Source organism: Trichosurus vulpecula, chromosome 2 (genome assembly GCF_011100635.1).
Source record: "Trichosurus vulpecula isolate mTriVul1 chromosome 2, mTriVul1.pri, whole genome shotgun sequence".
Lineage (NCBI taxonomy): Eukaryota > Metazoa > Chordata > Mammalia > Diprotodontia > Phalangeridae > Trichosurus > Trichosurus vulpecula.
In genome coordinates this window covers 57,949,259-57,972,260 of record NC_050574.1, presented here as the reverse complement: position 1 = coordinate 57,972,260, position 23,002 = coordinate 57,949,259, and the positions used below count along the sequence as shown (strand labels likewise).

Sequence of the window (23,002 nt, the reverse complement as noted above, 5' to 3'; positions counted from 1 at the left end):
CAGTTAAGATCCAGAATAGAACTCAAAATTCCTGACTCCCAGGTTGAGAAGGCAATGACTCTCTAAGAGGAACAGCTGTCCCTAACAGGGCAAAGGGATCTATTGCTTATGAGATTCACTATTCCCAGGCCAGCAGGCAGTAATCAAAGACAACCTGGCAGGAGACAGTTGTCTCTTTGATGCTTCTCTGTGGCCAGTGTGCAAACCCAGGAGGGCATCTGCCAGTCTCCCAGCCTGCTCTAGACCACATTCTGAGAGATCAATTGATGTGAGCTCAGGAAATACTGGGTCATTTTTAAAATCAATATCAATGAGAAGGAATTAGGAAGATAAAACTCTTCCCACCTCCACCTCTTCCATCCACCAATCATAGGAGGGATTTCATAGCCAAATAGAAGTGGAGATTACCTCTTCCTGCTTTGGATTCTTTATGCTGGAAGGCTCCTGATCAGCACAGATAACCAGGAGGGGGCTACTTTTAAGTGCCAGACTCAAGAGTCAGGTAGCTGGGGTTTTATTCTACACATTAATACAATGGGGCAAGATATTGGGAGCCAAAAGTCCTGAGACTTTTAGCTCTTCAATTAATAGTCTGTGTGGCCTTGAATAATTTCACATTTCTGGACCTCAATTTTCCCATCTGTAAAATGATGGAGAAGGCTGGATTGTGATCCATGAGGTCCCAATGCTGAGTTTTTCTTCTCTAAGCCCTGCCCCACCATGACATCTTATATTCTAAGGGCCCACCCAGTTCTGACATTCTGCGTTTTAAGAACCTTCCCAGCTCTGGCATCCTATGTTCTAAAGCCCCTTTCACTTTCAATGTTCTCTGTTCTAAGGCCTCTCCTACTTTTTATAACTCTGTGTTCTAATTTCTTTCCCAGCATTGATGTTCTCTGTCTGAAGTCCCTCCCCATTCCCCGTTCTGAGGTCCTTCCTAGCTCTAACATTTTATGTTCTAATGTCCCTTTCAGCTCTGACATTATGTGTTCTAAGATCCTTCCAGCATCAATGTTCCAACATCTCTGACATTCTACATCCCTTCTAACACCCTGTGTTCTAAGACCCCTCCCATCTCTAACATCTATGTTCTGATACCCCTTCCAGATTTGACATTCTGGGTTCTAAGTGCTCTCCCAGTTCTAACATTCCATATTCCAATGTCCCTTCCAGTTCTGACATTTTGTATTCTGAGGTCCCTTTTAGTCCTACTTGTCTACCTAAGTCTATGACTAAATCGCTGGTCTTTGATGCCCCCATTTAGGACAGCTAATAGCCCTCATGGAGAGCAGGGAAACAGGATTCAGTCATTGTATCCCTGTTCCCCTTGGCCACATGTCCTTGGCCATAACCCAACAAGATGACTCTGCAGGTCAGGGCCCCACCTGCCCCCAGACCATGGGACACCTGTTTTTCTCCCACCGCATTAACAGGACCAGCATTTTCCTGGCGATGGAGAATTGGTTTTCTGCTATTGGTAACAGAGCTTTCTTGGTCTCCTCAGGTTTCAGATTTGGAACCAGGAAAAAGTTACAAGTTTCAGGTACAGGCTGTGAATTCAGCTGGGATAGGGCAGCCATCTCTGCCCTCTGACCCTGTACTCATGGAAGATAAACCAGGTAGGGGGGCTTAGAAGAGAGTAGATTAAGGGTGGGGTGGTCAAGACTGGGAAGGCAGAAAGGCACTGAGTCACACTGAGGACATTGTCAAGCCCTTCCTCCTCTGCCCTCCCCTGCCCCCCTCTATATACTTCTTCCTTCTCTGCTCTCTTCCTTTTTCCAACCCCCATCCCAACACCTCCACACATCACACCACCTCCTAACTTTCCCCTTGCCCCCATCTTCTCCTTCTACATTTCATATTTTCCTCTCCAAGTTCACTTTGGGAATTATGTACAGCCCATGTTTAGGCCCAGTCTGGCTTCTCCTTCTCCCCCAGTCCTTGGAGTCCCTCTCTTGGCCTCAGTTTCCTCATCTGTAAAAAGAGGAAGTTGGGTTAGCTGACCTCTGGGGTCCTTTGCAGCTCCAAATCTATGAGTCTATAATTCTATATTCTAAGATCCCTTCCAGATCTAACATTCTAAGATTCCCCACCCCACGCCAGACATGTTCTATGTTCTAAGGCCCTTTCCAGATCTGACATTTTACATTCTAAAGCTCCTTCTAGCTCTGACATTCTATGTTCTAAGGTTTGCCCCCTTACCCTCATATCTGACCTCCTACATTCTAAAGATCCATCTCCATGTGATAGTCTATGTTCTGAGGTTTCTCTGATGTTCTAAGGCCCCTCTAGCTCTAACATTCTAAGATCCCTCCTAGCCCTGACATTACCAGTTATAAGATACCAGCTTGGACCTTCTGTATCCTAAAGGCCCTCCCACCCCAGACATCCAGTACTCTAAGACCCTGTCTAAGTGGGATACTCTGGGTTCTAAGGATCCTCTGACAATATATGCTGAATCTCTTTCCAATTCTTCCATCCTATACAAGGGGGTTCTGTGTCTCCTTCCTCCTCTCCTCTTTACTTTGCCTCACTTACCCTCAGCATGGTTGAATTGGGCTGGGAATCAGTATGCCTGGGTTTTACTACTGACTGTACCAGTGATTCGCCATGTGACCTTAAGGAATTTCTTTTGACTTTGAGAGGGAGGGAGGTCCCAGGCATTACTTTTGTTCCTTCTGGTGTATGGCCCTGGCCGTTGTACACATGCAGTCTCTGGGAGCATGAACGCTGACTGGTGTGGGGACCTGGTGCAGCTCACAAGTACTGTGGAGGACTGAGGTATTGTGTCTTTCCTCAGATGCCAGGGAAATCAAGGTTGGTGTGGATGAAGAAGGCTCTATTTTCTTGGCTTTTGAGGCCCCTGAGGCTCCAGATTCCTCTGAGTTTGAATGGGCAAAGGATTATGAGGGGCCTCCAGACCCAAAGAGAGTCACAGTGAAAGATGACATCTGCAGGTATATGTAGGCAACAACTCAGCCATCAGCTCTTTGTCACTGCTCCTGTAGGGAAATTAGTCCCAGCTCTGCCACCGCTAACCTGGGTGACCTTGGGCATGCCACTTGAGTCTCTGAGTCTCAACTCCTGTCCCTGTAAAATAAGGGAGTTGTATTACGTGATCTGATAATATGGCTTCCAGCACTAACATCTTATATTCTAATACCCCTCCCAGCTCTGACATCCTATGTGCTAAAGGCCCTCCCAACTCCAACATTCTATGTTCTAGGGCCCCTCCCAGTTCTGACATGCTGTGTACTAAGGTCTCTCTCAGCTCTGTGTTCTAAGGGGCTTCCAGCTCTGACATTCTTTATTCTAAGGTCCCTCCCAGCTCTGACCTTCTGTGTTCTAAGGCCCCTTCCAGCTCTGACATCCTGTGTTCTAAGGGCCCTCCCATATCTGACATTTTGTGTTCCAAGGGCCCTCCCATATCTGACATTTTGTGTTCTAAGGGCCCTCCCAGCTCTGACATCCTGTGTTCTAAGGCCCCTCCCAGCTCTGACACTCTGTGTTCTAAGATCCCTCCCAGCCCTGACACTCTGTGTTCTAGGTCCCCTCCCAGCTCTGACATCCTGTGTTCTGAGGGACTTCTCAGATGTGACATTCTGCATTTTAAGGTACCTTCTAGCTCTAATAGCCTCTGTTCTAATGTCCCTTTCAGGTCTAGCATTCTATGTTCTCAGGTGCTTTCTATTGCTTCCTGGCCTTCCCTCCCGGGGACACAAAATAACTTAGAAGAAACTTGGCTTTATCTAAGCCCTTCATTGAGCCTCTGTAGCTCTGGATAAAAGAGAGGAGGTTTGGGCCTGCTGCACACACAGCTCAAGTCCTAATGATGGAACAGTGGCCCTTACATTTATCAAGCCTATAGTTGTCCTCTCCTCCACCATCCTGATGCTCACGGGGTTAGCTCCTCCCCTCTTCTTCCCAGCTCGTCACCATCCCCAGATATCCTGCCTTAACTGTGCTTTTCCATCATTATATAGCCTTTGGCTTGTGTTAGCACAGTCCTGCCTCTCTCTGTCTTTGGGACAAACCTTGTTTATATAAGAACTGTTTATCCTTGCCTGCAGGATAGGCAATAGATATAATCCCTGCTCATTATTTGCCATCTGCCTCCTTTCTTCTCGAATCTATTCCATTTCCCAGATGACCAGTCATCAGCCCTTCAAACAGTCACATCTCCTAATAAACAAGGGTTAGGGAGGAATGAAAGAGTAGCCCTTCCTGGTTCTTTCCGACCATCAGGAGCATCATCAGACTGCTTCCTAAGACTGAAACCAGCCACTCTCCCATCACCCCAGCCCAGGCTATCCCCTTGGCCTCCATAACACCTTCTAGCTCTGACCCAGTATTACCCTAAGGTCTCTTCCAGTAACTAACCTACTGTGCTACAACATTCTATGTTCTAAGGTTCCCTCCAGTCCAAACCATTCTGTTAGAGGCAGGCTGGTCAGAGTGTAAAGAGAGCTGATTTCGACATGTTCAAATCCTACTTCTTACACATGTGACCTGGGGCAAGTCATCTGATTTCTTTGGGTCTCAGTTTCCTCATCTGCAAATTGGGGGTGGGGGTTGGGGAAAATTGAATGAGATGAACTCTATGGTCACTACCAGGTCTAAATCTAAGATCTCTTCCAACAGGTATATTCTAAGTTCTTTTCCAGCCTTCCTATCTTTTGTTTTAAAGTCCTTTCCGTCTCTAACCATCCTATGATTTTATTATTTGATCCTATTGAAACAGGTCTTTTGTTTTTGTCTGTCCAGTCTTGGGTTTCAAGCAGCAGTGAATAGGTCAGCACAAAAAACAAGGAGCAAAGTAGAGAAATCCAATCTTGTTATTTCCATCATCTGTTGAGCTCCCAGTATGTGCACTAGGCTCTGGGAAGGTGGGGATGATGAGGAAGACAGGGTCCCTGGTGTCCAGGAGCCAACAGGAGAGGCACACTGGGACTCATCCATAGGCATTGTTCATCCAGATTATTAAATGCCAAGAAATATGGTACCGTCTTCTGTGGTAGAAGAATAATCATGGAGGGCGGAGGGAAGGGGAGGGCTGGGAATCACAGATCCCAAGTAGACATAGAATTAAAGAACCATCCTGAGGCCATATCCCTAACTTCAAGGCCTGTGGCTGTGCTTGTCTTATCTGCCGAACCCAGGAGGAGCCCACATCTGGGTCAGCTTGGTGGGGATAGAGCATCAGAGCTACACACTGCCCCTTAGCGTGTGGCTGCCTACTCAAGGGGAATCTTAGGGGCCCCTACAGTCCCACCTGTCCTTCTAGGGTGCTGCCTTCTTCCTCTTCTGATGAGGCCTGACATGCCCACCCAAACATTATTCTCAACTTCCCTGTTAATAACAATAAACATCAACGGCAGGTGGTCTGGCTTCCAGAAAGCCCTTGTTGCAATATTTCTTTCCTTGACCCTGATAATGATTTCAGGTAGGGCATTCCCAACGAAGAACTCTCCTCTGCCAATGCAGATCAACACCTTTTCTTAGGAACTTGAGGGAGACACCAAGAGGCTAAGTCATCTACCCAGACTCACACCATCAGAAGGTATCAGTGGCAGAACTCAAACTCAGGTCCTTCTGACTCCCAAACCACCTCTATTCACTGCACTGCTCTGAGACAATAAAAAGAGCAAGAGCCACACTTGCATTTCCATAGGGAGAAAAGAGAGGGAACAAGCATTTATTAATTTAATTTAATTTATTTATTAACATTTACTATTACTCTGTGACACACTATGCTAAGCACTTTGCAAATATTATCTCATTCAACCTTCACAGCCACCCTGTGAGGTAGGTGCCACTATTGTCCCCATTTTACAGTTGAGGAAACTAAGGCAGGCAGCAGTGAAGTGACTTGCCCAAGGTCTCACAGCTAATAAATGTCTGTGGCAGGATTTAATCTGACATCTAACTGACTCCAGGTCTAGGGTTCTTGTTCACTATGGCGCCACCTAGCTGCCACTTCATAGGCATTTTTAAATCATTATTTATTTATTTTAACCATTCTTTTTTTAAATTTCGAGTCCCAGATTCTCTCCCTCCCCACTCCCACAGCCTCTTCCACCCACTGAGAAGGCAAGCAATATAATAATTATATGCCAATCATGCAAAACCTATTTCCATATTAGCTGTATTTCAAAAAAAAAGTGAGAAAAATAAAGAAAGTGGTACTTCAGTTAGCACTCAGAGTCCATCAGGTCTCTCTCTGGAGGTGGAGAGCATTTTCTCATCATGAGTCCTTTGGAATTGTCTTGGATCGTTTTATTGGTCAGAGTAGCCAAGACTTTCACAGTTGATCATCATTACAACTTTGCTGTTACTGTGCACAGTGATCTTCGGATTCTTCTAACTTCACTTTCCATCTGTTCATAGAGGTCTTACCATGTTTTTCTGAGACTATCCTTCTTATCATTTCTTAGAGCACAATAAGTACTCTGCCTTAGAGTTTATAAAAGCACATTACATCCATTATCTCACTGTGTCTTCACAATAGTGGGGGAGGGGGTAGAAGGAGGGAGAGAATATGGAGGAGGGGTAGGGAGTGCCATTTTATAATCTCCATTTTACAGATAAGATAGCTATGGCTCAGAGATGAGGACTGTCTTGGTCTAGATGGGCCCATGTTACTCTACTCCCCTTTCATTGGCAAATTGTAACAGGTCTTTGTTTCACTGCCAATTTAAGCTCTGAACTCAAAACTCATTAAGTTCAAAGCATTTAGAACTAACTGTAAGAGACTTGGAGGGGACAGTTAGGTGGCGCCATAGTGCATAAAGTGCTGGGCCTGGAATCAGGAAGACTCATCTTCCTGATTTCAAATCTGGCCTCAAACACTTATAAGCCATGTGACTCTGGGCAAGTCATTTCACACTGTTTGCCTCAGTTTCCTCATTTGTAAAATGAGCTGGAGAAGGAAATGGCAAAGTGCTCCAATATCTTTGCCAAGAAAACCCCACGAAGAGTTGGACATGACTGAAAAATTATTAAACAAAATAAAATGTGGATAATAGCACCCACCTCCCAGTGTGGTTGTGAAGATAAAAATGAGCTATTTATAAAGAACTTCGCAGTCCTTAAAATGCTATATAAATGCTGGCTATTATTATTAATTGTCTATCCTGCTCAACTGAATTTGTCCTAATTTACTTCTTGTATTAATTTTCCATTGTGAATTTCAAGGTTGACATGAGAGTGCCTTTCATTCTTGCCCAAGCTCCAAAATTGCTAGCTATGGCTCTTCATTTTTTGATCTCTGATCCCTACCTGGGGGATCCCTACTATTTTATCTCTAGCCCTACATCCTGCAGTCCTATTTCATAGGATCATAGATTATGAGTTAGAAGAGATCTCTAAGGCTATCTAGTCCAATTCCCTCATTTTACAGATGGGGTACTGAATCCCAGAGAGAGAAAGGCATATTTGCTAGAGGTCACTTGATAAGTTGGAAAGCCAAGGATTGAACTAAGTCCCCTGACTTAGCACATTTTCCCCTGTACTACACTGCCTTCATGGTTTTGTGGGGCCAGCTAAGATGCCTTGAGATCAAGGTGAGGGGGAGTGGGATGTGTTTGAGAACCCAGGGAAATGATCTTCTGGGTATCCAAGAGCCTAATCATGGAGCCTCCTATTTTGTTCCCTTCTAGGTCTAAGATTATCCTGAAGGAACCAAGCAAAGAGGACCTGGGAACCTATTCAGTAACAGTCACAGATGCGGATGAAGACATTTCAGCAAGTCATACTCTGACTGAGGAAGGTAGGCTGCCCCCACCCCTGATAGTGTGGAGTTGTGGAAAGGACACTGGCCTAGTGGTGATGCTTTGTGTGTTGTCTCCCACATTGGGCAGATAGGTGGTGCAGTGAATAGAGTGTTGGGCCTGGAGTCAGGAAGATTTATTCTCCTGAGTTCAAATCTGGTCTCAGACACTTAGTAACTGTGTGACCCTGGGAAAGTCACTTAACCCTATTTGCCTCAGTTTCCTCATCTGTCAAATGAGCTGGAGAAGGAAACTACTCCAGTATCTTTGCCAAGAAAAAAAACCCCAAATGGGTCATAAAGAGTTGGATATGACTGAAAAATGACTGAACAATTCCCCCATTAGACTGTGAGTTCCTTGAAAGCAGGGACTGTTTTATGCCTTTCTTTGTGTTCCTAGTGCTTAACACAGAGTCTGGCATACAGTAGATGCTTAATAAATGCTAGTTAACTGACTGGAATCCCAGATGTATGATGATTGGCAAGTCACTTCCCTACATTGTCTATAAAATAAGAGAGTTGGACTCATCAAGATTCCTTCCTGTCCTAACATTATGTGATTCTATGAGAGAAAAATTAACTTTCAGTCTGGAAGGAACACAAATTCCCTAAGCTTCTGCTCTCAGGAGCCATAGGTTCTAGTCCTAATTTTGTCCCTAATTCACTGTGTGATGCTAGGCAAGTCACTTCATCACTGTAAGCCTCAGCTTCCTCATCTGTAAAATGGAGATAATGAAAATGAATGAAATTAAATAAGTATTTATGAAGCACTTATGTGCCAGGTACTGTGCCAGTTCTTACTAAGTGCTGGGAATATAAATATAAGCAAAAAGAAAGACAGTCCCTGCCCTCAAGATGCTTACATTATAATGAGGTAAGATTTTAAAAGGTAAGCTGAAAAAGGATGGGAGTAGGAAGAAAAGAATGGAGGTGTCTGGCACAGGGTAACATTTTCAAGTCCACAGGATATTGGCAATAGGACCAGGAGGAGAATGAAGGCAGCCTAGCCCCACCCAGCCCCTCCACAAAATGGAGGCTCCAGGAAGGAATCACTAAGGGGAGAAGTAAAGGTCCGGCAGAGGGCTATTCCATGGTGTGGGCCTTGAGTGTGGTAGGCTCCTCCTTGGCACAGAGGTCCCAGGCTCTCAGGGAAATTCCAGGCTAAGCCAGCTGTAGTAAGGGCATGGTTTAGATGTCCGAAGAAAGTCAGGAACAGAGCCAGGAGGAGAATGCAACATGATGATACTTGACCTGACCCTTTTTCTGGGCTGTTATGAGGATTCCTGGAAAGACTGGGATTGTATTACTAAAAGCAAATATATAAGTAGAAATTTGTGTGCGTGGGGCAAGAGGGAGGCACATAGCAGGCAGGAGTATGAGGGGCCAGGAATGTGGCTGCTAGGATAGAGGATGTACATCCCAGAATACCTCAGATTTCTATGTGCCTTAAAGGACTATTCACTGAGAAGGATATGGCAAAGGGGGAGATGAGAAGAGAGACTCAGTCACCAGAGGAAAGGACCAAGCCCTGGGTAGTATGTCAGCACCCTATAAATTTTAGCCCCCCTGGGCAAAAGCCCAGCCAGCCCTCCTTAGTTACAACTCTGAGTAAAGGGATAGACAGCGAACATCTAGTAAAAGCATAGTGATGACTAAGGGCCAGCATGACTTTATCAGGAATCATTCATACCTGACTAGTCTCATGTCTTTTTTTTTTTTTTGCAGGATAACCAAATTTGTAGAGTAAGAGAATGATATGGATATAGTTTACCTGTATTTTTAGCAAAATACTTAACAAGATACATGACACTATTTGTACTGGCAATACAGAGATATTTGGTGTCAGCTACAACATTCTTGGGTGGATTCAGAAGTGACTGAACGGCCATACTCAAAGGGTAGTCATTGATGGATCAGTGTCAACTTTTAAGGTTGTTAGTGAAGTGCCCCAGGGATCTAATCTTGACCTTGATAGTTTTATCATTGACTTGAATAAAGACATAGATGACGTTCTTATGACTCGGAGATGGAAGGTACTGCTGACATGCTGGACGACACAATCTGAATCCAGAAACATCTCAAGACGCTAGAACATCGGACCAAATGCAACCTGATGAAATTTAATAGCAATCAGTGTAAATCCTACATTCCCCTCCCCCACAACAGGCATAGCAGCCCATCTGAAAAAGATGTAATAATAACGATAGTGAACATTTACATAACACCTACTATGTACTAGACACTGTGCTAAACGCTTTACAGATATTATCTTGGTTGATCCTCACAGCAACCCTCCAGGGTAGGTGCTATCATTATCAACACTTTACAGATGAGGAAAGTGAGGGACACAGAGGTTAAGTGACTAGTCCAGGGTCACGCAACTAATAAGTACCTAGGCCAGATCTGAACTTAGGTTTTCTGGACTCCAGGCCAGCACCTTGACACCAAGCTGACTGAGCATTTTGGTGAATGTCAAGCTCAAGCAGTTTGAGTCTAACAAGCCCAGAAGAAGGTCAAGGCCACCCAAGACTGCATTAATTGAGACCCAGTGTCTAGGACTGGAGATGGGACATTCCTGCCGTAATCTGGTCTGGTCAGACCACATCTGGAGTAGACAATGTTCAGTTCTGGGCACCAGTCTTCTGAAGGACATCGATAAGCAGCTGAGTAACCAGGAGAGGGCAACCAGGACGATTTTTGTTATTGCTGTTTAGGAGTTTTCATTTGCGTCTGATTCTTTGTGACCCTTTTTGGAGTTTTCTTAGTAAACATACTGGAGTGATTTGCCATTTCCTTCTCCAACTCATTTTACAGATGAGGAAACTGAGGCAAACAGGATTCAGTGACTTGCCTAAGGTTATACAGCTAGTTATATGAGGGCACATTTGAACTCAGGTCTTCCTGACTCCAGGTCAGGTGCTCTCTTCATGATGAAGGACTGGCCAAAAGATCATGTCACAAAAAGATCCATTGAATGAACTGGGAATGCTTAGCATTGAGAGGATAAGACTTGGCAGGGCAAGGTGGGTAGGAGTAGGAGTCAGCAGAGGCCATGATCACTGTCTTCAAGTACCTCAAGAGGGATCACACAGGAGAGAAATACTTGGCCCAGAGGACAGAACCAGAAGCAATGGATATTGTAAAGAAGCACATTTAGGCAGGTAGAATTATTCCAAAGTGGAACAGGCTTCTTCAGGAGAGTCCTCCCCCTATTCTCCTGGGAACCCCTTCCCTATTGGAGGTGTCCAAGAAAAGGCAGCAGGCCACTTGATGGACGGGCAGTGGAGGGGAGGTAGAGTCCAGGTACCAGTAGAACCAAATGGACTCTGAGGTTCCTTTCAACTCTGAGATTCAGTGAGAATCAAATAAGAGCACAGGTTTGCAGAACTGACTAGACAGTCCCTTAGAGACCATCTCATCCAATCATATTATTCCACAGATGAGAAAATAAATGCTCCACGAAACTGCTTAAAGTCACACAGGTTGCAAGTATCAGAACTTGGATTTGGACCTAGTTCGACACCAAACTAAAAACTCTTTCCATTAAGTCAAATCAACAACCATTTACTAAGTGCTTATTAGACACTGTGCTAAGAGCTGGGGTTACAAATTCAAACAAAAAGAAAGCTAGTCTCTGCCCACAAGGAGCATTCTAATGAAGGAAGACCACACATAAAAAGAAAACTTTTCAGGGCAGGGAGGAGAAGATATGGAGCAGAGAAGGTCCCCATGAGGGGAGGATGGTAGAGAAAGTCCAAAAAATCAGGAATGGAGCCTGGAGAGGCCTTATTATGCATATGATGGCCTTTGATGGCCATCATGCCCTATGTAAGGTTTAGGGGACATCTCATGTGGGATGGTATTTGGGCTGTTGATTTGTGACTTCACTTTGATCTCCCCCTTGCTCTTTCCTGCTCTAGAACTAGAAAAGCTGAAGAAATTGAGCCATGAGATCAAAAACCCGGGTGAGTATGGAGATCTGTGGTGGAGAACTGTCCAGCTCAGGACTCAGAGAGCATGTCCTGGGCAAAGATATCACCGGGCCTCGTTCTGAAGCTGAGATCCCTGGTCTGGAGCACAGGACTCCTAAATGTAGAAAAGACTCCCAAGACCATTTTAATTATTGAATGCTAAGGATGAGCTCAAAGGTGGTATCAAAGCGATAAGGAAGGAGGAATAGGAGACAGAAGGGAGAGGGAAGGAATGGTAGAGCCAAACAAACACGTCCTTGCCTTGTGTTTCCTAGTGATTAAGCTGATATCTGGCTGGAACATTGATATCCTTGACCATGGAGAGGTTCGCCTGTGGCTGGAGGTTGAAAAATTATCGCCTGCGGCTGAGCTGCATTTAATCTTCAATAACAAAGAGCTCATCAGCTCTCCAGTAAGTGTGTTCAGAATTCCTAAACACAGGTTCCCCTCCTCCAACTCAGCCTCCTTCCCTAATTCCCTTTGCTCCCTGGACAGCATCCTTAACAGAGATCAGCACAGAGGCAGTGTAGAATAACAAAAGCCATCCTAGACCAGGAATCAGAGGACCTGGGTTGGTTTAATTTTTTGTGTGTGAATTGGGGGGAGGGGAAATCTTTTTACATATACAGTAGGCTACCACTTATCATGCAATGTAATGCAGTTTTTATTCTGGAATAGATGTTAAGCAATTCAACACACGTATTAAGCAGACTATAAGCTATGCAGTGGGGGAGAGAGAGGGGGCGCGGCCAGGGACCATATTATTTTTGGTTTTGTGTCCCTGGCACCCAGGACAGTTCCCTGCCTATAGCAAGTACTTAATAAATGTTTGTTGAATTGGGCATGCCAGAAGCTGAATTGAGGTGGGGGGAGGGGGAAAAGGGAGCTTAGATCCTAGATACCAACTAGTTCAACCCTTTGTTTTAAAAAATGAGGAAACTAAAGCTTAAAGGTTAAGTGCCTTGTCGCTCCTAAGTGGCGGAAATGGGACTCAAACCCACTTCTCCTGACTTCCACTGCAGTCCTTTTTCCTCTCTGTTTTGTTTTCCCAGTCACACAAAATCAATTTTGACAGAGAAAAGGGACTTGTGGAACTGACTATTGAGAATTTCTCTGATGAAGACATGGGAACATACACAGCTCAGCTCCAGGATGGAAAAGCTAAGAACCAGATTTCCCTGGCCCTGATTGATGATAGTAAGTAAAAGCAGACACACTCCCGACTGACTTTTTGCAGGGATTGCTCACAGCATAGAAGAAATGTCAACAAATCTATGAGGAAGTAGGTGCTCCCTCCTTCCCTCTTCTACAACCTCTGAGACAAGCCTGACCTCCCAGGCATCCTGTGTGGTCCCCAGGAACCTTTTCCACTTCACCAGGCCAGCTTTCCACACATGGTACCCTCTCTTCCTCAAAGGCAAGTCCCATTCCACCATTCCACTCCCTCCTCTGAGCAAGGCTGTCCAGGCAAAATGGAGAAGGAGGCAAAGTTGAGCTTCCCACCTCCCCAAAGCTCTCTAAGGTGCTAGGTGATCACTGAAATGACAATTAATGACCAAAGTAGTGGTGAGAACCAAGGTTAGCTGAGAACTAAAGTTTCAACTCCTAGCTAATGTATTAAGATAAGTGAATAGCCAGGTGTATCATCTGTCAACTATAATACATTAGCTGATGAGCAACCAACCAACGAGTATCTTTTAAGAGCCTAGCATGTGCCTGGTACTGTGCCAGGGATAATAAAACAAAAGTGGGATTTAAGCTGATTTCACCCACCCAGGAAGATTCCTGTGGTTACCCAGTCTTCCTTCCAGCAAAATCTCTACTCAGAGCAAGGATTCAGTTCAGAACCAATCAACAAGCCCTCATTATATATTCAGTCTGTGCCAGTCACTGGTCTAGACTCAGCCTACAAAGGCAAAACTAAACATTCTGCCCTCAAGGAGCTAACAGTCAGTCTTCTGATTTAGAACACTGGTTGAAAATCCTGACTTTGATGACATCCTCCAACTTGGCTAATGGCATTCCCCTCCATCTGGGCCTTTACAGGTTTTGATAAACTTCTAAGGGCTTCAGCTGCCAAACGGAGAGACTGGAAGAGAAAACAAGGTAAGAGCATCCAGTTGGCCCTTGGGTGATGGAATTTTTTTGGACCCAGCAACTCTTGAAAACCATCTACTGAGTCACAGTGGGGTTGACATTTGGATCTTTGAAGGGAATATCCACACCAAAGACAAAGGTCATTTGTCTGTTGAAGTACATGATTTCATATTTAATATTTTAAAGGCAAAATATGACTGGAACCTAAATTTTACATCCTGCAGACTACCAGGGCTCTATGGAATGTTTGGGAAAAGCCAACCTATGTTGTTATTCCACAGTCAAATGACTTGGGTTCAATTACCACCTCTGATGCTCATTGGCTTTGTGGTCTTAGGCAAATGGAGTAACTTCTCTGGGCCTCAGTTTCCTCACCTATAAAATAAAAGGGTTGATCTAGGTGGCCTCTGAGGTCCTTTCTAATTCTAAATTAATAGTCCTATGATATCCTTAACATGATCATTATTACATCCTTTTCTTTGATATGATTAATAATAATATGTCTATAGGTATTTATTAACTATTTAATATGTGCTAGGCACCATACCAAGCACTAGAGATACAAAGAAAAAGCAAAAACAGTCCTTGTCTTCAAGGAACTTACAGTCTGATGGGAAAGACAGCCTGCACATAAATAGATATAAAGAAGATACCCCCAAGGTAACCTGAGAGGGGAAGTCCTCAGACCTGGAAGAACTGGAAAGGGCCTTCTGAAAAAGATAGCATTTGAGTTGAGTCTTGAAGGAAGCCATGGTGGTGACGGTGATGGTGATGATGATGATGGTTGGTGAACCATCAGGTTTCTGTTGTTAGGCTTGAGAGAGAATCCAATCCAACTCAACAATCTGTCACAAATCCATTCAATTACTTTTTTTTAACTTATCTATGGACTTGTATTTGGTGGTCCAGAACCCAGCGTCCCTCAACAAAGCAAAGGATTAAAGTAAAGATGGGGGTGATATGTTACTACTAAAACACAGAGGCCAATCAGGGCTGGTTGATGCCAAGCAGGCAGTCCTCCAGCCCTACTGGACGTGAGTCTGTGGGTATGTTTACATTGGCAGGTCCCCATTTTGTGGAACCTTTGAAGTGGAAGGTCACTGAAGAATGTAAAGTGGTTCTGACTTGCAAGGCAAGTATGACATTTCTGTCCCTGTTCTTTCTCTTTCTGGCTTCAGAGTGAGAGACAAAGATTTTCCCCATCCAGACCCAATGGTCCTTCTTGCTGTCTCTTAATTAGGGAGTCTACTGTGCATTTTTTCCCAGGACAAAAATTTAGTTCCTTCAGTCTATAGTCCAGTCTGAGAAATAGTCCAAATAGGCCTGGCTGAACCTACGACTCAGAAAACTGATGGTAATGACCTCCTTGGGTGGGGTGACTGGTGAGGGGACAGGAAGAGAAGAATGCATTCTCAAGGACTGGTCCTTGCACTCCTTCCACTCCTTCCACTTCTAGGTGAATAGGAGTAATGTATTTGTTCCCAGGAGGGAAATCATATCTGAGTATGACCTTGGGATGGAAGAAATTCCCCCTGGAACCTAGTGGGCATGTTTCAGGGTGAGGAAAGTGGGGACCCCTAAAATGAAGAGGAGAGAAGTTGATAAAAAGAGAGTCTTTGGGGAATGGTGGGGTTATAAGCCGGGCTAATTGGGGAAAAGAGGCAGCTAGTGGCTCAGTGGAGCCTGGAGTCAGGAAGACCTGAGTTCAAATCCAACCTCAGAGACTTCCTAGTTGTGTGACCCTGAGTAAATCACTTAACTTCTGATTGCCTGACAAAATGGATCCACTGGAGAAGAAAATGGCGAATCACTCCAGCATCTTTGTCAAGAAAACCCTAAATGGGGTTAACGAAGGATTGGACTTGACTGTAATGACTGAACAACGACAACAACTGGGGACAGTGGATAGAAGATTCATCCTCATGAGTTCAAATCCAGCCTCAGACACTTAATAGCTGTGTGACCCTGGGCAAGTAAAGTCACTTAACCCTGTTTAACCCATGTAAAATGATCTGGAGAAGGAAATGGCAAACCACTCCAGTGTCTTTCCCAAGCAAATCCCAAATGGGGTCACAAAGAGTCAGATATGACTGAAACAACTCGACAGCAACAAACAAAATTGTGGAAAGTACTGCAAAGGGCATAAAGGGAGGGGAGCAGGATCCAGGAAAGGTCTAAGAGAGAACAAGGGGCTCCTACCTTGAGCCAATGTTAGAGGGGTGGTCCCATTATAAAGCAGAGGGGATTCTTGAGCACATAAGGGGAAGTGGTCAATAGAAGGGAGAGGGGAAGAGAAATGATTTCAAGGGTAATGGGATTTCCCCTGGATGTGATGAAGTAGGTATGTACCCCAGGGTAAACTGCAGTATAACTTGGAGAAGGACTTCTCCAAAAGGCAATGAGGTATAATTGACCCCAAGATGGGGGGCTAGAGGGATAGAGAATTTGTCTCATGGCCCTTTTCCTAAGAGGAAAGAAGCAGCAAGTTACAACTTCTTTGAACATCAGTTTCTCTATCTATAAACTGGGAAAAATAACACCTGTAAAAGGAGCTTCCTCATACTAGAGTTCCCAATATCAATAAAATCACAGGTCCATTCCCTACCTCAGTCCCTACCTCTAGTACCTACTCCAAAGAGTCATCAGGAGTCAGTGAGATAATATAAAAAAGCATTTTACAAAACCTTAAACCACCATGGAGATGTCAGCTCTCACTGCTAACCCCTACCTCAAGACATGTTTGGGAGGAAACTGCCTTGTGAACCTCAAAGCTTTCTAAGCCACCTGAGGGCAGGAATAGTCCCATTTTTGCCTTTGCATCCCCAGCACCTTGGCCAACAACTGACCCAAAGTGCTTGTGGATTGATTTGTTTGATTAATTCCATTGACTCTGAATTATACCCTAGAACAGGCTTAAGTTCTTAAAATGAGTTCACAGTAAGCCCTTGGATAGATTTCAGGGGGTCTGTAAACTTGGATAGGAAAAAAAAATGTATTTTTATTTTCATTAACCACCAACTATAATTTAGCATTTCCTTCAATTAAGAATTTATATATATGTGTGTGTGTGTATGTGTTATGTATGTATATGTATATGTATTATATGTGTGTATATATATACACACATATATACATGAGTGTGTGTAGATTCTGAGTCCATAGGCTTCACTAGACTGCCAAAGGAGGGGGGGGGGAAGGTTAAGAACTGCTGATTTAGAAGTTTCTTTTGACTAAATTCCTGATATGAAAAGTAACAAATATTTACTAAGGCTGGGTATAGATGTGTACTCTCAGCTTCCTGAGAATCTGAGACTGTGGAACCAAGACTGGGAATGGCCTCTGTACTTCCAGCCTAGTAGAGGTAGGGACATCTAGTTTTGTTGTGTTTTGTTTTGTTTTTAATGTAGTAGGCACAATGAGGATTAAACAATATATGAGGGGTCTGGGCCTTTAGAGCACTGCCTGGCAGCCAAGACCCAACCGCCAAAGAGAGAAGCACAGAACAGTATATGTTAAAGGCCAGATGAGGCCTCCCAATGAAGAAGAACTGGCTTGTTTTTTTGCCCTGTTCTTAAAAACCAAGGGCAGGGAACAATACTTGGTTAATAGAGTTTCCCCTATAGAAGAAAAGAAGATACAACCTCCTTGAAGGGAAGCCCTCACTCATGTCCTCTGGGCTCACTCTCATTCCCCAGGTAACAAACACTAAGAAGGAGTCTCGATTCAAGTGGTTCTTTCAGAAGAAGGAGAATCCAAAGGGCCAGTACAATGCTGAGACAGGGGATGGCCTACTAGTGATCCCAGAGGTAAGCATGGTACCAGGGAGTCGGAGCTCAGGTGATGGGGCACAAGCAGGCTGGCAATGGGATGAATCAGGAGGAACAGGGGATGGAGAGTTACATAGCCTAGGATCTGATCCCAGCTGTGCTTCTAACTCATCGGGAATTGAACAAGTCACTTCCCTTTTCTGGGTCTCACTTTCCTCCTCTGTAAAAATAAGGGGTTCAGTCTAAATTGTCACTAAGAATTATATGTTTTCTGGTCATTTCTAGCTCTGACATTCTTTGTTCTAAGGCCCTCCCAGATCTGGCCTCCTGTGTTCTAATGCTCCTCCCAGCCCTGATTTCCTGTGTTCCAAGGCCCCTCCCAGCTCTGACTTCCTGTGTTCTAAGGCCCTCCCAGCCCTGATTTCCTGTGTTCTAAGGCCCCTCTGAGCTCTGATATTCTGTTTTAAGGGTTCCCAGTTCTGATATTCTAAGCCGTGATTCCAAGGCCAAGTCATTTAATGATCCTCATGTGTCTCTAGAACTGAAAGCTGATCACACTTAGTTCCCCCTTCAAGGCCTCCCTGTGGCCTTCAGAGAAACCTCACTGGTGAAGGTCTGGTTAGGAAAGAAATATGATTCCTCCTCTGGAAAAAGTTTTTTAAAAAGCCAAAACTTTTTGCTTCACTGCTGCTGACTTCTTTCCTACAAGGGAGCTAAGTAAATATGGCAGTTATGAAGGGGAGAAAAATGGCCATAAATCTTCTCCCTCACCCTGGCCCTTGTTCTGTGTGATGAGCCCTCTGTCCGCGGGTCTGGAATGTTTTCCTTAGCTGATGGGGAGCTCTGCAGAGATTGATGACAGGCCCAACTGGATGGGATGGAAAGAGGGGAAAGCTCTGATCCCCAGCTTCCCCTAGGGTATTCTCACACCCTCCCCACCCCCACCAGAATGAGTCACAGCTGCTCCCATCACACTCTCAGAGGCCTGCACAGCCTGGGATGTTGAGTTGAGAAGATTTGGGCTCACATCCTGGCCCTGCTTCTTACTATCTGTATGACTTCATTCAAATTCCTTCCCTTTCCTGAGCTTCATTTTCCCCCTCTGCCAAATGAGGAGAGAAGGATGAGACCACCCCTAAGGGCCTTTCCTGCCCAAAATCCAATGACACCTTCAACAGCTCCCTTTCCATTCCCTGGAGGCTTCTGAATTGGGACCACGAAAATGTTGAAACATTGACTTAAAAAAAATGCCCAGTTCTTTGTTTTCCTAACTTCCAGGGGTGGAGGTCTAAATTTGGGCTCTAGTGCAAATTGTGATCAAGGACCTCTGAACATGCAAAACAAATGCGGCACACCCTCCTACTGTGGACTGTGCTGATGGCCCTCTAGCCATGACGACCTTGGAGCTAGGACACCAGGCCAAATGGGCAGCCTGCCAGGAGGGCAAGACGGCCCTGAGAAGTCAGGGGGCCTGGAACCCAGGCCCATAGGGGGCTTAGAACTTGGAATCTGGGACTGCTCTGTATAGGAATCGATCTAGGCTGTGAACCTCATCCCCTTCCACTCCCCAGAGGGTAAGGTGGTGCAGGGGTGAGTGAGGCCTTGAGGTGCTGGAGGAAATGTTTTTATGTTTATTTATCTTTGCCATACCTTGGAAAGAAGCATTCCTTTGTTAAAACTTAAAAAAAAAAGGAGAGGTCCTTCGTTGGCTGGCTGGTTGTAAACCGTAATATCAGCATGTCTGAGCTGGACCTCAGGGTGCATCTAGTTCATCCTGACCCCCTCCACTTTGCAGCATGGGTAACTAGGTTCCAAAGAAGAGAACTGACCTGTCCACCTTCTGCCGCCGATGCTGCTGTCTGCTTGGCCTCTTCTCTCCTCCGTCTTCCCCTAGGCCCTCTAGGCCCCCAGCTCTGAACTTCTCCTTGGACTCGCTTGTTAGGCAAATTTTTCCTGACTAGTACCCTAAGAGAAACTCTGGGTCCAGGCTCTGAAAGGGAGGCAAGGGGAAAAGCAAAGCCCCCACCCCTGGGAAACTCACGGGGGGAAGGAGGGAAGCCAGAGACACGAAGGAAAATGGAAAGATAACCATAGGACAAATGTCTAGGAGAGACAAGCATGCTCCCCCAGAGCTTAGTAAAGGGAGGAGTTACTCTCTATGGGAGAGGTCACAGAAGGCTCCACTCCTAAAGCAAAGACGTGGCCATGTCATTCCCTTACTCAAAAATCTTCAGTGGCTCCCTATTGCTTCAAGAACACTTGCCAATTTTTCAGCCTGGCATTTGAGACCCTCCACAATTAGGGTCCCATCCAGCTTTCCAGACTTATTTCATCAGGTAAGCATTTAACAGGCGGCAGCTAGGGGGCACCATAGTGCATGGTCTGGAGTCAGGAAGATGAGTTCAAGTCCTGCCTCAGACACGATAGTCGTATGGCCCTGGGCAAGTCACTTAACCCTATTTGCCTCAGTTTCCTCACCTGTCGAATGAACTGGAGAAGGAAATAGTAAACCAATCCAGGATCTTTGCTAAGAAAACCCTAAATGGGGTCACAAAGAGTAGGATACAACCGAAAACAACAAAGCATTTGACAAATTGGTTATTGCCTTTCCCACACTTCTCCAATATGCCAGTCCATCCCCTGCCCTCCTGCCTTTGCATAGATGGTCCCTGGAATGCCTGCCCTCCTCACCTCAATCTCACAAGATCCCTGCTTGCTTTCAGAGCCTCACTCAGGTGCCACCTCCTACCGGAGGCCTTCTCTGACCACCAGCTGGTTTCCTCTCTGTTTTGAAAATGCTTTGTAAACTTTAAAAATGAACGTTAAAAATTGCTTCTGTTTGCAACTGGGAAATAAGATGTACAGGCAATGGGGTATAGAAATCTATCTTGCCCTGCAGGAAAATAGAGAGGAAAAGGATGGGGGTGGGGGTGAAAGAAGGGAGGGCAGATTGGTGGAAGGGGTGGTCCTGGGGTGGGGGGAGGGGAGAGATGGGGAGAAAAATTGGAATTCAAAATCTTGCGGAAGTGAATGTTGAAAACTGAAAATAATTTATATAATTTAAAAAATCATTAAAAAAAAAAGAAAATACCATCTTGAAAAACCAAAAAAAAAAAAAAAAAGGAAAAAAAGAAACTGCTTTGTATTACTCTATATGTATCTATGAACATGTCATGTATGCCCTGGGGAATGTAAACTCTTTGAGGGAAAGAACTGTTTCTTTTTTGTCTTTTATACCTAGCACATCACCTGGCACACAGTAGGCATTGAATCAAACAGTCACTCAACAAACATTTATTTGGCACCTAAAATGGGAAGGAATTTTCTCACCTGGGAGTTCCCCATAGGAGTGAAGTTAAAGGCTCAGTCCCTATTCCAATCTTGATATCGAAATCAGTAGTGAAGCTGGTATTGACCTCGGCCTTGACTGGTAGAGATGGGGAGAAAGGTATTCTGACAAAGTTGGCAGGGGACCTAAAGCCTCCAGGTAGGGGACAGGAGTTGCCTGGTTTGTCTGGAGCACAGGTTACCTTCTGGGCAGTTGTGTGAGAGAGGATGAGGAAGGCAGAGGGGTCACCAGCTCATCAGGAGCCTTGAATGCCACGTTTCTGTTTTATTCTCTCTCATACATGTTCTCAACACGACTACCAGATATCTAAAAAAGACCAGGGTACATACATGGCTGTGATTTCGGATGACCGAGGGGAAGATGACACCATCCTTGACCTCACAGGTGAAGGTAGGCACCTCTGAGTCCAGGTAGAGGTAGGGGTCCCGGGTGGGCGTGACACACACAGCCACTCTGCTAATGTGGCCTGCCTGGCAAAACTGTGAAGGAGACAGTTTGTCTTCATCCCCAGCTGCCCTGTTCTCCTTGCTGGGGCTGCCTCCTCCTTCCCCCCAGCCGCTTCACGATCCTATAGTCTCCCCCTGCAACCCTGCCCAAGGATAGAGCAACAGATGTGGATACCCAGAGGTTCCCATCCCCACAGAGAGGATTGTCCACTTCGGCCCTTTCCAGCCATCTAACTAGAGACAACTAGCAAAGTGCCTGACACATAGTAGGCACTTAATAAATGTGTATTGATTGACTGGTGCAGTCGATAGAGTGCTAGACCTGGAGACCAGAAGACCAGAATCCAAAACCTGCCTCAGACGCCACTCGCTGTGCAACCTTGGGCAGATCACCTAACCTCTCTGAGCCTCGATTCCACCCCTCCCCCCACAAAATGGGATAATTACAACTCCTACCGCACAGGGTTTTTGTGAGAGCCAAATGAGATAATATAGAAGATGCTATGTGAATGTTACCTATTAATATTATTATCACCATCTTGCTGACACATTGTCCTGATGCCCTAAACATTCTTCTCTAGGTTCAGGAAATTAAAAGGCTCATACCATGCCAACAGGCAGCACCTGAATGGGTCTGACCCTTGTGGCAGCCCCACTCCCCGCCTCCCATTTGGATGTGCACTGAGTCAGGGTAGAGAAGAGGGCAGTGCTGGGATAGCATGGGCCCCAAACCTCCCCAACTCAGATACCCTCAGATGGCCGCCGCCACCACCACATCATCATCATAGCTAACATTCATACAGTACCCACTACGTGCCAGGCGCTGTGCCAAGCTACGAACATGACCTCATCTGATCCTCACAACAGCCCTGGGAGGCGGAGGCTATGTTACCGTTTTATAGACGAGGAAACTGAGGCAAACAGAGGTTAAGTGACTCTCCCAGGGTCACGCAGCTAGTAAATGTCCACTCAGGTCTTTCTGAATCCAAGTCCAGTGCTCCATCCACTGAACCACCTAGCTACCTCCATATCATAGTCATAATACAGGCAGAAGGGAGCCACCCCCAAAGCCTCCTGCTCTTCCCTCCTCCAACTTCACAAAACGTGTTCTCCACATGGAATGATTAACCCTCAGCCACATCCACTCTGTGCCTTTAAATTATAGCTAGTTACCACATTCACCAAGCCCCTTTCTACCACCCAGGATCCTTAAAACTCCCAGTGAAGACACTGGCACAATCGATGCTCCCCTTGTTAGAACTTCCAAACCCGCCCCCACTCCCGCCATGCCACCAGAGCCAGAGTCAGGAATCCTGGTACCTGGGACAAATTCACTGGTGCCAGGGCAGAGACAGAGATCCTAAGATATTTCATTGCCACTGCCAGGAAGGTCTCAAGGAAGGGGTCACAGGGGAGTGCGGCCAGACAGAATCTCACCTTGGCCAGCACATCCTGATATTACCACTGATCCCAGGTAACCCCACGCCCAGTAGCAGGACAGGATTGCCCTACCTCTTTTAGGGTCACCCATACTGCACTGGTTTGACGGTTAGAAGAAGCCAGAACCTGGCAGAGAAGTGTGATTCCAAAGAGGAGCTGAGGGA

At 45.4% G+C, this 23,002-nt stretch overlaps 1 protein-coding gene across 2 annotated transcripts in view; it reads left to right on the top strand.

The window, feature by feature from the left end:
* MYOM3 (myomesin 3) overlaps positions 1-23,002 on the top strand; it is an 87,958-nt gene that overhangs the window by 52,139 nt on the left and 12,817 nt on the right. The window contains exons 21-30 of one of the 2 annotated variants that reach the window (XM_036747030.1): positions 1,505-1,619; positions 2,801-2,957; positions 7,659-7,768; positions 11,689-11,733; positions 12,015-12,151; positions 12,792-12,936; positions 13,786-13,845; positions 14,901-14,968; positions 17,532-17,642; positions 21,255-21,336. In XM_036747030.1, the coding sequence (XP_036602925.1) occupies positions 1,505-1,619; positions 2,801-2,957; positions 7,659-7,768; positions 11,689-11,733; positions 12,015-12,151; positions 12,792-12,936; positions 13,786-13,845; positions 14,901-14,968; positions 17,532-17,642; positions 21,255-21,336 (1,030 nt within the window). Of the gene's footprint in view, positions 1-1,504; positions 1,620-2,800; positions 2,958-7,658; positions 7,769-11,688; positions 11,734-12,014; positions 12,152-12,791; positions 12,937-13,785; positions 13,846-14,900; positions 14,969-17,531; positions 17,643-21,254; positions 21,343-23,002 lie in introns of both variants that reach the window. The other variant, XM_036747029.1, reaches the window with a different exon arrangement.